At 42.5% G+C, this 14786-nt stretch overlaps 1 protein-coding gene across 2 annotated transcripts; it reads left to right on the top strand.

Moving 5' to 3' along the window:
• Nucleotides 1-461: 461 nt before the first annotated feature.
• fam185a (family with sequence similarity 185 member A) lies at nt 462-13414 on the top strand. 2 transcript variants are annotated; one of them, XM_021600264.3, is made up of 8 exons: nt 462-1139; nt 1406-1515; nt 6511-6603; nt 6740-6878; nt 9494-9535; nt 9654-9752; nt 9953-10087; nt 10238-13414. In XM_021600264.3, exons 1-8 carry the CDS (start codon nt 716-718, stop codon nt 10348-10350), a joined length of 1155 nt encoding a protein of 384 aa, XP_021455939.3. In that variant the 5' UTR covers nt 462-715; the 3' UTR covers nt 10351-13414. The 2 variants fall into 2 exon arrangements, 1 of the variants encoding a protein (XP_021455939.3); XR_016494837.1 differs by having other exon boundaries at nt 467-1139; nt 9494-9531.
• The last annotated feature ends 1372 nt before the right edge of the window (nt 13415-14786 follow it).

Genomic DNA, 14786 nt, shown 5'->3' with positions numbered 1-14786 from the left:
AGACCATATATAGATTTTACACCAGTGGAGGCTGCTGAGGGGAAGACAACTCATAATAATGTCTGGAACTGCACTTATGGAATGGCATCAAACACGTAGAAACCATGTGTTTGACACCATTCCACCGATTCTGCTCCAACCATTACCACGAGCCCGTCCTCCCCAATTAAGGTTCCACCAACCACCTGTGCTACAGACTCGACAGTTTTCCCAACCCTCCTTTTACAGTGGCACATAGAATACTTTTTTCTCTACAAGCCAATGTGTAATTTATAGGCCTACAGTGTATTGCATTGGGGGCATTTGTTTAACTTTGGGGGGAAATATAAATGTCACTTAAATATGAATCATTGTTAATGTTTAGACAATTATATTTAATATTTTATGATAAATACAGGTTAATTACAGTTTTCTACTATTACGTGGGGGACTTTTATTTAGACATTTTCAAAAATTCCCTCACCCGGAAGTACTTAGACGCTGACAGTGAATGACGAGAGGCTGGTTTATTTTTGGACAGGGCAAAAACACAGTGGTTCTAAACCTGTATTTGGTTAGAATATCACCTAAGGAACTTGTTTCATCATCCTTTGGCCAAAAGTATTGTCTTCCCGTAGGACGTGGAGCGTAACGCAACGGAGTTCCGCGCCGCAATAAAGGAGCCCTGGTGCAAATGTTTAAGTATTTTCAAGACTGTTTATGATCTGTGACCGTGATGTTTTGTTGTTCCGCGAACCAACGTATAAGTCTCGGACTTCTATGCTGGAGGTCTCTGGCAGCGTGTCCAAATAACCTCCAAGACTCTTCCTTGTTGATTCTGAAGGCGTTCTCGACCTCGCCCCGCTCTTCAACCAAGAAAGAGGCGAGCAAACCCTTGAAGCAGTGGACTCTTGTTGTTAACCCCTTCAGCAAAGTACGGGTTCAGCTCCAATGTAACATCTCCGTACGACCTCTGGACCCGCACGCTTTCCCCGAGGCGAACCGGGCCTTCATCACCATTCATGGCACCAGCGCAGATCAAGCTGTCCAACTAGACAACTTCCAGGTGCACTATGATGACCAAAACAAGGAACTGTCCATCTTGTCCGAGGTCAAAAACAGCAACGTGTCAGTGGAGCTGACCGCTCCCATCAAAAGCGGTGAGTGTTTTGGTTTGTGAAGTTGAATCACGAGTTTAGAGTCACTGTCTGCTTCATGAATTAAATAAGTCCATTAAGAGAATGGCTCTAGGTGTACTAACTGTACTAGGATCAGACTGTCAGCTGATGCTCATGATTACATTATTAATATGATGACCCCAAGCCAAGCACTTCCCCTCCCTCTTATACAACCAGTGATTTAGTTAGATAAGACAGCAAAACGGTGAGTGAAAACACGTGTGTGTGTGTGTGTGTGTGTGTGTCAGACCTTTACATCACCACTCAAGGAGAGGGCAACGTGCATGTCCAGAAGATGGAGTGTGATACCTGCAGGGTGCAGACAGAGAGGGGGAATTGTGTGCTGCACTCAGTCAAGGTAAATATGAATATGATTAAAGTCTGTACAGTCAAGTGAAATATGAATAAGGTTATAGTTTGACTAAAACTACAGCCACATCTGTTATAATGGCCCAGCAGCCCCTTCAATTATTATTCAAAGGGCTTTATTGGCATGGGAAACACATGTTTACATTGCCAAAGCAAGTGAATACAGAATAAATATATAAAGCATATAGGAAAACATGGTAGCAATTGAAAAGAAACAGTTTGGAGATTATGAGAAAATTATTAGACCAAAAGGTGAGGGAGGACACAATAGGTTCACCTGACACGAGACTGAATCCAAACATTATATTAACCACGTTTACATCCACAGCTTTCATTTTATTTTATTTCACCTTTATTTAACCAGGTAGGCTAGTTGAGAGCAAGTTCTCATGTACAACTGCGACCTGGCCAAGATGAAGCAAAGCAGTTTGACACATACAACAACAGTTACACATGGAATAAACAAACATACAGTCAATAATACAGTTAGAAAAAGTCGATATACAATGTGTGCAAATTAGGTAAGATAAGGCAATAAATAGGCCATGGTGGCGAAGTAATTACAATATACCAATTAAACACGGGAATGGTAGATGTGCAGAAGATGAATGTGCAAGTAGAGATTTTATTTATTTATTTATTTTATTTCACCATGTAAAAAAGCTAACGTTTCAGTTCCTTGCTCAGAACATGAGAACATATGAAAGCTGGTGGTTCCTTTTAACATAACTCTTCAATATTCCTAGGTAAGAAGTTTTAGGTTGTAGTTTTTATAGGAATTATACGACTATTCCCCTCTATACCATTTCTATTTAATTAACTGTTGACTATTGGATGTTCTTATAGTCATTTTAGTATTGCCAGTGTATTAGTATAGCTTCCGTCCCTCTCCTCGCTCCTCCCTGGGCTCGAACCAGCAACACAACGACAACAGCCACCACATCGAAGCAGCGTTACCCATGCAGAGCAAGGGAAACAACCACCCCAAGGCTCAGAGCGAGTGAAGTTTGAAACGCTATTAGCGCGCGCTAACTAGCCAGCCATTTTACTAGCCAGCCTCATCTCGGGAGTTGATAGGCTTGAAGTCATAAACAGCGCAATGCTTGGCGCACAACGAAGAGCTGCTGGCAAAACGCACGAGAGTGCTGTTTGAATGAATGTTTACGCGCCTGCTTCTGCCTACCACCGCCTCAGTTAGATACTTAGATACTTGTATGCTCAGTCAGATTATATGCAACGCAGGACACGCTAGATAATATCTAGTAATATCATCAACCATGTGTAGTTAACAGTGATTATGCTTGCTTGTTTTTTATAAGATAAGTTTAATGCTAGCTAGCAACTTACCTTGGCTTACTGCATTTGCGTAACAGGCGTAAACTCCTTGTGGAGTGCAACGAGAGAGAGGCAGGTCGTTATTGCGTTGGACTAGTTAACTGTAAGGTTGCAAGATTGGATCCCCCGAGCTGACAAGGTGAAAATCTGTCGTTCTGCCCCTGAACGAGGCAGTTTACCCACCGTTTCTAGGCCGTCATTGAAAATATGAATGTGTTCTTAACTGACTTGCCAAGTTAAATAAAGATTAAATAAAGGTGTAGAAAAAAAATACAGATTTCCGATTGTTATGAAAACTTGAAATCGGCCCTAATTAATCGGCCATTCCGATTAATCGGTCGAACCTCTAGTCCAGAGTGGTGATGCTGGACGGGCAGGCAGGTGCGGGCAGCGATCGGTTGAAGTGTAAAGCAGTGGAGTGTGTAAAGCAGTGGAGCCTCTGAGGAGGAAGGGGTGGACCATCCTCCTCTGAATTTCATAAAAATAGAAACATTACAATTATGCTTTTTAGATAAAAATATACTAAATAGATTCACGTCACCAAATAATGGATTAAAACACTGTTTTGCAATGACGGTCTACAGTAGCCTCAACAGCACTCTGTAGGGTAGCACCATTGTGGAGCCCGGAGGACAACTAGCTTCCGTCCTCCTCTAGGTACATTGACCTCAATACAAATCCTAGGAGGCCAATAGTTCTCACCCTTCCATAGACTTACACAGTAATTATGACAACTTCTGGAGGACACCCTCCAACCTATCAGAGCTCTTGCAGCATGAACTGACATGTCCACCCAATCAAAGGGTCAGAGAATTAATCTAGTACTGAAAGCATAAGCTACAGCTAGCACTGCAGTGCATAAAATGTGGTGAGTAGTTCAAATCAAACTGTATTTATCACATGCGCCGACGGTGATGCAACCGGTCAGGATGCTCTCGTTGGTGCAGCTGTAGAACCTTTTGAGGATCTGGGGACCCATGCCAAATCTTTTCAGTCTCCTGAGGGGGAAAATGTTTTGTCCTGCCTTCTTCACGACTGTCTTGGTATGTTTGGACCATGATAGTTCGTTGGTGATGTGGAGACCAAGGAACTTGAAACTCTTGACCCACTCCACTACAGCCCCGTCGATGTTAATGCATTTCCTGTAGTCCACGATCAGCTCCTTTGTCTTGCTAACAGTGAGGGAGAGATTGTTGTCCTGGCACCACACTGCCAGTTCTCTGACCACCTCCCTATAGGCTGTCCTGTCAGTGATCAGTTGTGTCGTCAGCAAACTTAATGATGGTGTTGGAGTCATGTTTGGTCATGCAGTCGTGGGTGAACAGGGAATACAGGAGGGGACGAAGTACACACCCCTGAGGGGCCCCAGTGTTAAGGGTCAGTGTGGCAGACGTGTTGTTGCCTACTCTTACCACCTGGGGGCGGCCCATCAGGAAGTCCAGGATTCAGTTGCAGAGGGAGGTGTTTAGTCCCAGAGTCCTTAGCTTAGTGATGAGCTTCATGGGCACTATGGTGTTGAACGCTGAGCTGCAGTCAATGAACAGCATTCTCACATAGGTGTTCCTTTTGTCCAGGTGAGAAAGGGCTGTGTGGAGTGCGATTGAGAATGCGTCATCTGTGGATCTGTTGGGGCAGTATGCGAATTGGAGTGGGTCTAGGGTGTCCGAGAGGATGCTGTTGCTGTGAGCCATGACCAGCCTTTCAAAGCACTTCATGGCTACCGACATGAGTGCCACAGGGCGGTAATCATTTAGGCAGGTTACCTTCGCTTCCTTGGGCACAGGGACTATGGTGGTCTGCTTGAAACATGTAGGTATTACAGACTTGGTCAGGGAGAGGTTGAAAATGTCAGTGAAAATACTTGACAGTTGGTTCGAGCATGCTTTGAGTACACGTCCTGGTGATCCATTTGGCCCTGTGGCTTTGTGAATGTTGACCTGTTTAAAGGTTTTGTTCACTTTGGCAACCTTTATCGCGTTATTACAAAGTCATCCAGAACAGCTGGTGCTCTCATGCATGCTTCAGTGTTGCTTGCCTCGAAGCGAGCATAAAAGGCATTTAGCTCGTCTGGTAGGCTCGCGTCACTGGGCATCTTGCGTCTGGGTTTCCCTTTGTAGTCCGTAATAGTTTTCAAGCTCTGCCACATCCGACGAGCATCAGAGCCGGTGTAGTAGGATTGTCTTAATCCTGTATTGACGCTTTGCTTGTTTGATAGTTCATCTGAGGGCATAGCGGGGTTTCTTATAAGCGTCCGTATTAGTCTCAAGCTCACTGAATGCGGCAGCTCTAGCCTTTAGCTTGATGCGGATGTTGCCTGTAATCCATGGCTTCTGGTTGGGATATGTACGTACTGTCACTCTGGAGACGACGTTGTTGATGCACATATTGATGAAGCCGATGACTGAGGTGGTATAGTCCTCAATGCCATTGGATGAATCCCGGAACCTATTCCAGTCTTTGCTAGCAAAACAGTCCTGTAGTGTAGGGTCCGCGTCATCTGACCACTTCCGTATTGAGCGAGTCCCTGGTACATCCTGCTTTAGTTTTTGCTTGTAAGTGGGAATCTGGAGGATCGAATCATGGTCAGATTTGCCAAATGGGGGGGGGGCTTTGTTTGCATCTCCGTGTGCGGAGTAAATGTGGTCTAGGATTTTTTTCTCTGGTTGCACATGTGACATGCTGATAAAAATTTGGTAAAACTGATTTAAGTTTGCCTGAGCCACTAGGAGCGCCACTTCTGGGTGACTAGAGAGACAGTATTGAACAAATTAATTTCTTAAAAAATGAAGGAGAAGCAAAAGGGAGAGCTAGCTATATTTCATAGTGTTTTTCTTTTCATTTAGTCAATCCAGCTAGCTAGTTTAGCCTACTTAAACATAGAGGGGTGCTATTTTAGCTAGCTAGCTATGACTATCCAACACTGGAACTCTTCCAAGTCAAGGTAAGCTTTTGGTTTTATTAATTTATTGCCATTGCAGCATACGCTCAAACCGGTGTGATTAGAACGCTTATTTAGAGCGTCCAGTTTCAATTGACGCAAGTCAGCGTTTGAGCTGGCCACACTGTTTTTTTGCACAAACACAGTCCTTACAAATGTTCTGAATGTGACCAGTTTCTTTTTGGATGCAATGTTCAGACATTCACAGAAGTAGAGACAGCATAACACAATCATGCAAACTGGAAAATGTAGTCTACAAGTCTAGCCTTTAGCATCATAGGTGTCCATTACAATCTAAGCGATAATCAGAATGAATTATTTGTCACAGTACTTGAAAACATGTGAATAATACAGTAAATACATTATCGTAGATATATACATACAGTAGAAACAACATGATAAAAATATAATTAGCAGGCAGCACAATGATCACATTTTGTAACCGTGATTGCTTTCGGACATCACGTGCATAAAACAACTCATGCTGGGATGACTGTTAGAGATATTTGGAACTCACAGGTGAAAAGGTTGATTTCGATTTGTCAGTGGGTGCTTCACCCTCAGCACCCCTACTTTCCGTGGCTATGCCTAGAAGGTTAGGGGGAGATTAGATATTGCTTGGGCATGCATTTTCTTGTGTGGGTTTTGGGGGCAATGGGAGGAGAGCAAAAAATATTTCCATCGTAAAAAATCTCCTATTCTACTCTACAGGGTCACCAGGTGCAGGTCCAGTCCCAGGGGGGCAACGTCACTGGGGTGGGAACCATCCATGGCAATGTGGACATCAGCACATCTGGACACAGTGTACAGTAGCTGCTGTTATACTCTGAGACCTACCCTACCCAATTATGTTTATTTTATATAAGTATATTTGTGTTGAATGGTATGAGTATTACAGTTAATACTAGATATAAGCTCTTTCTGTGCTCTGTGTCTGTAGGCGGTGAATGTGAAGAAGATCCAGGGTACTACTATGAACGTGTCGACAGAACATGGCCCTCTGAAGGTGAAAGCCATCTACGCTGAGTCCACCTCCATATCGTCCTCTTCAGGGAGGATACAGCTGGGACACATACATGGTGAGGAGGGGAGTGCTGCGCATATAGTGGATGGTACAGTTAGCATTGCATAGTAACATGGCCTTCATGAGACTTGAAACATTGTCACCCCAGAGCTTTGGCTTTTATGAGTCAATGGTAATGACAGTGGTTTGTGGGATACTTTGTCGTTGTGATATCGGTTTGAATTCACACATACAGTTGAAGTCGGACATTTCCATACACCTTCGCCAAATACATTTAAATTTACCACAGGTGGACTCCAAGTTGTAGAAACATCTCAAGGATGATCAATAGAAACAGGATGCACCTGCACTCAATTTGGAGTCTCATAGCAAAGGTTCTGAATACTTATTTACATAAGGCATTTCTAAAGACCTGTTTTCACTGTCATTACGGGATGTTGTGCGTAGATTTGAGGAACAAAAATGAATGTAATACATTTTAGAATAAGGCTGTAACGTAACAATATTTGGAAAAAGTCAAATGGTATGAATACTTTCCGAATGGACTGTACATGTTGGCCACAATATAATACTGTATACCTAGTCATATACAGTTGAAGTCGGAAGTTTCCATACACCTTAGCCAAATACTTTTAAACTCAGTTTCACAATTCCTGAAATGTAATCATTGTAAAAAATTCCATGTCTTAGGTTAGTTAGGATCACCACTTTATTTTAAGAATATGAAATGTTAGAATAATAGTAGTGAGAATCATTTATTCAGCTTTTTTCTCTTTCATCACATTCCCAGTGGGTCAGAAGTTTGCATACACTCAATTAGTATTTGGTAGCATTGCCTTTCAGGTAGCCTTCCACAAGCTTCCCACAATAAGTTGTGGGAATTTTATCCCCTTCCTCCTGACAGAGCTGGTATAACTGAGTCAGGATTGTAGGCCTCCTTTCTCGCGCACACGTTTTCAGTTCTGCCCACAAATTTTCTATGGGATTGAGGTCAGGTCTTTGTGATGGCCACTGCAATACATTGACTTTGTTGTCCTTAAGCCATTTTGCCACAACTTTGGAAGTATGCTTGGGTCATTGTCCATTTGGAAGACCCATTTGCTACCAATATTATGACTGATGTCTTGAGGTGTTGCTTCAATATATCCACATCATTCTCCTGCCTCATGATGCCATCTATTTTGTGAAGTACACCAGTCCCTCCTGCAGCAAAGCACCCCCACAACATGATGATGCAACCCTTGTGCTTCACGGTTGGGATGGTGTTCTTGGGCTTGCAAGCCTCCCCCTTTTTCCTCCAAACATAACGATGGTCATTATGACCAAACAGTTCTATTTTTGTTTCATCAGGCCAGAGGACATTTCTCCAAAAAGTACGATATTTGTCCCCATGTGCAGTTGCAAACAGTCTGGCTTTTTTATGGAGGTTTTGGAGCAGTGGCTCCTTCCTTGCTGAGCGGCCTTTCAGGTTATGTCGATATAGGACTTGTTTTACTATGGATACAGATACTTTTGTACCTGTCTCCTCCAGCATCTTCACAAGGTTATTTTCTGTTGTTCTGGGATTGATTTGCACTTTTCGCACCAAAGTACGTTCATCTCTAGGAGACGGAATGTGTCTCCTTCCTGAGCGGTATGGCGGCTGCGTGGTCCCATGGTGTTTATACTTGTGTGCTATTGTTTGTACAGATGAACGTGGTACCTTCAGGCGTTTGGAAATTGCTCCCAAGGATGAACCAGACTTGTGGAGGTCTGCAATTATTTTTCCTGTGGTCTTGGCTGATTTATTTTGATTTTCCCATGATGTCAATCGAAGAGGCACTGAGTTTGAAGGTCGACCTTTAAATACATCCACAGGTACACCTCCAATTGACTCAAATTATGTCAATTAGCCTATCAGAAGCTTCTAAAGCCATGACATAATTTTCTGGAATATTCCAAGCTGTTTAAAGGCACAGTCAACTTAGTGTATGTGAATTCTTACCCACTGGAATTGTTATACAGTGAATTATAAGTGAAATAATCTGCCTGTAAACAATTGTTGGGAAAAATTACTTGTGTCATGCATAAAGTAGATGTCCTAACCAACTTGCCAAAACTATAGTTTGTTAACAAAAAATTTGTGGAGTGGTTGAAAAACAAGTTTTAATGACTCCAACCTAAGTGTATGTTAAATTCCGACTTCAACTGTATACTGCCAAATACTGGCCAGCACTTTTAGTTAAGGCCCTGAATTTTTAGTGAACACGTGACATGTCATGCAAAAACCCTGGGCACTGTTTATCAGCTATATCTAAGGCACAGAGTTTTTCCTGGTCAGTACTGTTTTGGTTTAGTGACTACCATTAGACTAGACTAGAGACTTAAATGCTTTCCCTAACTTGGTGTAAACAAGATGATTAAGTTGTGGATGGCCTGAGTGAGTCACTGCTTAGATAAATCAAGGTTAGGTAGAGTGAAAGAAGAAGAGGAACCTCTGGTAAAGAAAACAACCAGGAAGAGCAATTAACAGAGAGAAAGTGAGGCGAGAAGAGGATGAGTCAGCCATAATTAATAGAGATTTCCCCTGAGATAGACAGCCTCTCTGTTCTTCTAGAGGACATGGAAACCATTAGCCTGTGAGCTCTCTGGGTACATCAGCATCTCACATTGAGTTTCTTTGTCATACAGGCGATGCCACAGTGCGGAATGAGACTGGAGATATAATTGTAGGTAAGTGGGAAAATACTCTGTTCTACATTTGAAAACCGATTGTGGCAAATTTTGTTTGAGGCTATTTTAACCTGATTTTAAGCGTTGTTCTTTTTTTTACTTTGACACGTTTTGCCAGATGGTTCTAACAATGGCTACCTGAAGGTGTCGTCAAAGAGTGGAAACATTGATGCATATGTAGGAGACAATGGCAGTGCAGAACTCCACTCTCAGCAAGGTAAACATAACATTCTGGGTGGATGTACTGGGTATAGAATGCTCAATAGGATGAGCCACATCTGGTCATCCTTCTGAATTGACTCTTTCTCTCTCTCCAATGTTACACCTCTGACCCAGTCTTCTCCTGTCACTGTCTTCCCATCACTATTTTCTCCCTTTTGCTTTCTATCCCCCCCTCCTTCTTCCTCCCTCTCTCAGGTGCAGTGTCTGTGCGTGTCCCCTCCTCTATAAGAGCAGGAGTGCAGCTGTGTGGAATGTCAGTAGAGATCAGCCCAGAGATAGTCCTTCAGCAAGCAGAGAGAGATTCGAAAGATAGCATGACTACTGTCACTGGTCAGTCATCCCTATAAATACTACTGGGACTAAACTCACCAATGAGTTACACTTACTCCTACTATGTTTACTCACCCAGTGAGTATAGTACACAACTGCTACTGTTATTACTAAACCCACCCGATTCCATTTATTCTGCTCTCCCTGTAGGCCATATGAATGGGCAACTCCAGGGTGACCAGTGGATCAGGGCCCAGGCAGACAGAGGCTCCATCACCCTGAAGGCACAGAGCTGGTTTGAGTCTCTGAAGCTGGGCAGCTGAGGCTTCACTGCTACGCCCCATTCCAAAAATGTCCTACCTACAGTGCCTTGCGAAAGTATTCCGCCCCCTTGAACTTTGCGACCTTTTGCCACATTTCAGGCTTCAAACATAAAGATATAAAACTGTATTTTTTTTTGTGAAGAATCAACAAGTGGGACACAATCATGAAGTGGAACGACATTTATTGGATATTTCAAACTTTTTTAACAAATCAAAAACTGAAAAATTGGGCGTGCAAAATTATTCAGCCCCTTTACTTTCAGAGCAGCAAACTCTCTCCAGAAGTTCAGTGAGGATCTCTGAATGATCCAATGTTGACCTAAATGACTAATGATGATAAATACAATCCACCTGTGTGTAATCAAGTCTCCGTATAAATGCACCTGCACTGTGATAGTCTCAGAGGTCCGTTAAAAGCGCAGAGAGCATCATGAAGAACAAGGAACACACCAGGCAGGTCCGAGATACTGTTGTGAAGAAGTTTAAAGCCGGATTTGGATACAAAAAGATTTCCCAAGCTTTAAACATCCCAAGGAGCACTGTGCAAGCGATAATATTGAAATGGAAGGAGTATCAGACCACTGCAAATCTACCAAGACCTGGCCGTCCCTCTAAACTTTCAGCTCATACAAGGAGAAGACTGATCAGAGATGCAGCCAAGAGGCCCATGATCACTCTGGATGAACTGCAGAGATCTACAGCTGAGGTGGGAGACTCTGTCCATAGGACAACAATCAGTCGTATATTGCACAAATCTGGCCTTTATGGAAGAGTGGCAAGAAGAAAGCAATTTCTTAAAGATATCCATAAAAAGTGTTGGTTAAAGTTTGCCACAAGCCACCTGGGAGACACACCAAACGTGGAAGAAGGTGCTCTGGTCAGATGAAACCAAAATTGAACTTTTTGGCAATAATGCAAAACGTTATGTTTGGCGTAAAAGCAACACACCATCCCCACTGTCAAACATGGTGGTGGCAGCATCATGGTTTGGGCCTGCTTTTCTTCAGCAGGGACAGGGAAGATGGTTAAAATTGATGGGAAGATGGATGGAGCCAAATACAGGACCATTCTGGAAGAAAACCTGATGGAGTCTGCAAAAGACCTGAGACTGGGACGGAGATTTGTCTTCCAACAAGACAATGATCCAAAACATAAAGCAAAATCTACAATGGAATGGTTCAAAAATAAACATATCCAGGTGTTAGAATGGCCAAGTCAAAGTCCAGACCTGAATCCAATCGAGAATCTGTGGAAAGAACTGAAAACTGCTGTTCACAAATGCTCTCCATCCAACCTCACTGAGCTCGAGCTGTTTTGCAAGGAGGAATGGGAAAAAAATTCAGTCTCTCGATGTGCAAAACTGATAGAGACATACCCCAAGCGACTTACAGCTGTAATCGCAGCAAAAGGTGGCGCTACAAAGTATTAACTTAAGGGGGCTGAATAATTTTGCACGCCCAATTTTTCAGTTTTTGATTTGTTAAAAAAGTTTGAACTATCCAATAAATGTTGTTCCACTTCATGATTGTGTCCCACTTGTTGTTGATTCTTCACAAAAAAATACAGTTTTATATCTTTATGTTTGAAGCCTGAAATGTGGCAAAAGGTCGCAAAGTTCAAGGGGGCCGAATACTTTCGCAAGGCACTGTACTTCCTCTCTACCTACTGAACTAAGTCCTCAGGGACAAGAACTATCTCATTGACTGTGACTGTTGGGCAGAGTCCAACCACAGTTGTCTTTCTCGGTTACTGCTGAGCTGACATAGGAGAGGAGAAGAAAAAGAAAAGAGAAAGTTGCCAATGTGGAACTGGGAGACATATCAGTGATACGATGAAATGAATCGCCCTCTGGGAGCCTTGACACATGCAGACGGAGAACCCCATGAGAGCAGATTTAAACCAAATAAAATCTCATTGATTTCTGTTCTTAATCAATAGTTTTTGGTGAATTTCATGATCAAGTTTAAATCATATCTGTAGTATTGACAACGGCTACTAGGCTTTATTACGTGTCTAAATGCAGTTGCAAAACATGATCAAGATCATGTTTCTGCTTTAGCCAACTGTTATCATGAAATGGCTCAAGCATAATTTATGAAAAAAAAAATCAAATTTACCTTTATTTAACTAGGCAAGTCAGTTAAGAACAAATTCTTATTTTCAATGACGGCCTAGGAACAGTGGGTTAACTGCCTGTTCAGGGTCAGAACGACAAATTTGTACCTTGTCAGCTCGGGGATTTAAACATGAAACCTTTCGGTTACTAGTCCAACGCTCTAGCCACTAGGCTACCCTGACGCCCCATGAATCTAGTGGCAGCCAGGCTAGTTCAGTCATTGGCTGTTTCTGAATACCCACGCTTGCGTTTTAAATACTATGCGAAAATAGAAAGTTTGATAGTATGTGAAATGTAAATGTTTTAGCTTTCTTTTAATGGCAGGATGTATATTCATTTTGGCTTTTCATCTAGTAGAATTCATTACACACTATTGAGGAAGATAATTGTCTTGTTTGTTATGACAAACCAGGAGAACCTCACTCTTAAGACTTTCTGACCGTAGGGTTGAAACTGCAAAATGTACAAAATGTTTTTGGATGCTTCGTAAAAGAATTACAAGTGTTTGTTGCCTTTTATTTTAAACTATTCATGGGGGGTTCAATTTACTGTGAATAAAAAATACTGGGAAAAGTGTTGACATGAACACTGACAATGAAATCATTGAGGCAATTTTGTTTTTTGAATATTTCAATGCAAAACTGTTTTGCTGTATGATGTAAATGAAATTCAACAATCTGTTGTAATGCATATAAAAAATCTAGATCCTTTCTCCCACTCAGTTGAAATGTTTTGATGTAAAAGCTTTACATAAATGTATATAATGCATTGATGTTCTGCTAAAAATTCAACAATATTTCCTAGCCTAAAAATCATCTGTTTTGTGGTTATTCATCTTTGGTCATTTGAGTCAGGTGCTTGACATTGAGTTAAAGGTGCAGTGAATGGTAGGGATTTGGTTGACCTTAAATTGGTAGTTGGAATGTATATATAAACTGTATAAACTCAGTCCTGGTGTTTTTGTTTGTCTGCATGGACTGTGTACTCATGTGTAATTGTAGTCCTCTCCACAGGCCTTTTATCAAATTCCAATTTTTGTTATTTCTACTTGGTGCTGGCTCGTCTTCCTCGTAGGTGTCCTTGTTCTAGTTGGATCATCTGATTGGATACAGCAGTCATAGCCAAACTAGTAGGGGGCTACATTGTTACTGTGCTCCCACTGCTCAGGACTGCAGTCTCATGGCCTGGAAACATGAGTCAATTTTTGGGGGTGTTTGACATGGCTAACTAATTCTACACACATATACAGCAAGCTATGGAAGCATTACCTAGTCCATGATGTTGCATTGACTGATGTCTAGAGGGAGGAGAGAGGAACTGCTACTGCGCCATTCCAGACCAGAATCAAACATGTTATCACAGTAAAAGGCTCTGCATGGTTAATCCAAGTTCTGCATTGGACATACAGCATTTACTGCGATGCGGCCTCCACAGAAGTCAGAGCAAACCCACTTTTTGCACTTTGCAGAAAAAGTGGAAGTTGTCAAGGAAGTGAGTTTGTTTATATAGGACCTACCGCCAATCAATCAATGCGCCAATCAATATGGAGCCTACGCATTGTTACAAAATTTGGGAGGCGCACGGCAATGCAGTACGGAGCTCAATTTGGCTTCTGCAAGCCTCCAGAGGCCCCGCAATTGCGTCAAACCCTCCACGAGGAGCCTCCGGATTACATTTTCGGAGCAAGAATAGATTGGCTTTCAGACACTCAGGTGGTTCAGCTCACTGCAACTAGTACAAACACATCACGCCAGTCAGTCAATGCGTGTACAGTACATGTGTGTATATGTGTGTTAATGTATTTGTATGACCTTACTCTGAGCCACCCTCATGATAGATAAGTTGATGTGGCTGCAGTTGCTCAGATTCAGCTCCCTCAGTTTAGAGGCAGAGAACCCTAAAGTCATGGAATCACTGTGCCTATTATTCACCCTGCAAAAAGCATGCACTCATACACACACACTGTCAGGTGATGCAACCGGATGTAATCTAAAGTAGAGAGACAGTACACACACACAAACACCTACTGCAGTGTGAGATGTCGAGGTAGACCAGGTTTTGGATGGCACCCATAGACTTGACTGGCGTCAGTCATTCTGGGGCAGTAAGCAGCATGGAGTGTAGCGAGGCCTGGAGAGCTATGACACAGAGCTCTGACTGCTACCTACAGGAACACACAGATATACTGTCAGAACAACACACACCATAACAAACTATGTGTGTGTTGATAATGCCCCTGAACCATCTGTCTTGACTAATCACATCTTCAGAAACAAACTGACCATCTCCTTTGGCTGAAGAGCTATAATCATTGGCTGAT

The sequence above is a fragment of the Oncorhynchus mykiss genome, chromosome 1, assembly GCF_057628025.1.
Source record: "Oncorhynchus mykiss isolate SJ-2025 chromosome 1, ASM5762802v1, whole genome shotgun sequence".
NCBI lineage: Eukaryota > Metazoa > Chordata > Actinopteri > Salmoniformes > Salmonidae > Oncorhynchus > Oncorhynchus mykiss.
This window is presented reverse-complemented; position numbering and strand designations above follow the sequence as displayed.

What these genes read in the sequence shown, in the direction of transcription:
- fam185a (XM_021600264.3), top strand. Translation starts at nt 716, where the DNA reads ATGTTTTGTTGTTCCGCGAACCAACGTATAAGTCTCGGACTTCTATGC. An exon ending in AGAACTCCACTCTCAGCAAG is followed by an intron (nt 9,753 to 9,952) that starts GTAAACATAACA and finishes TCCCTCTCTCAG; the next exon opens with GTGCAGTGTCTGTGCGTGTC. An exon ending in TAGCATGACTACTGTCACTG is followed by an intron (nt 10,088 to 10,237) that starts GTCAGTCATCCC and finishes CTCTCCCTGTAG; the next exon opens with GCCATATGAATGGGCAACTC.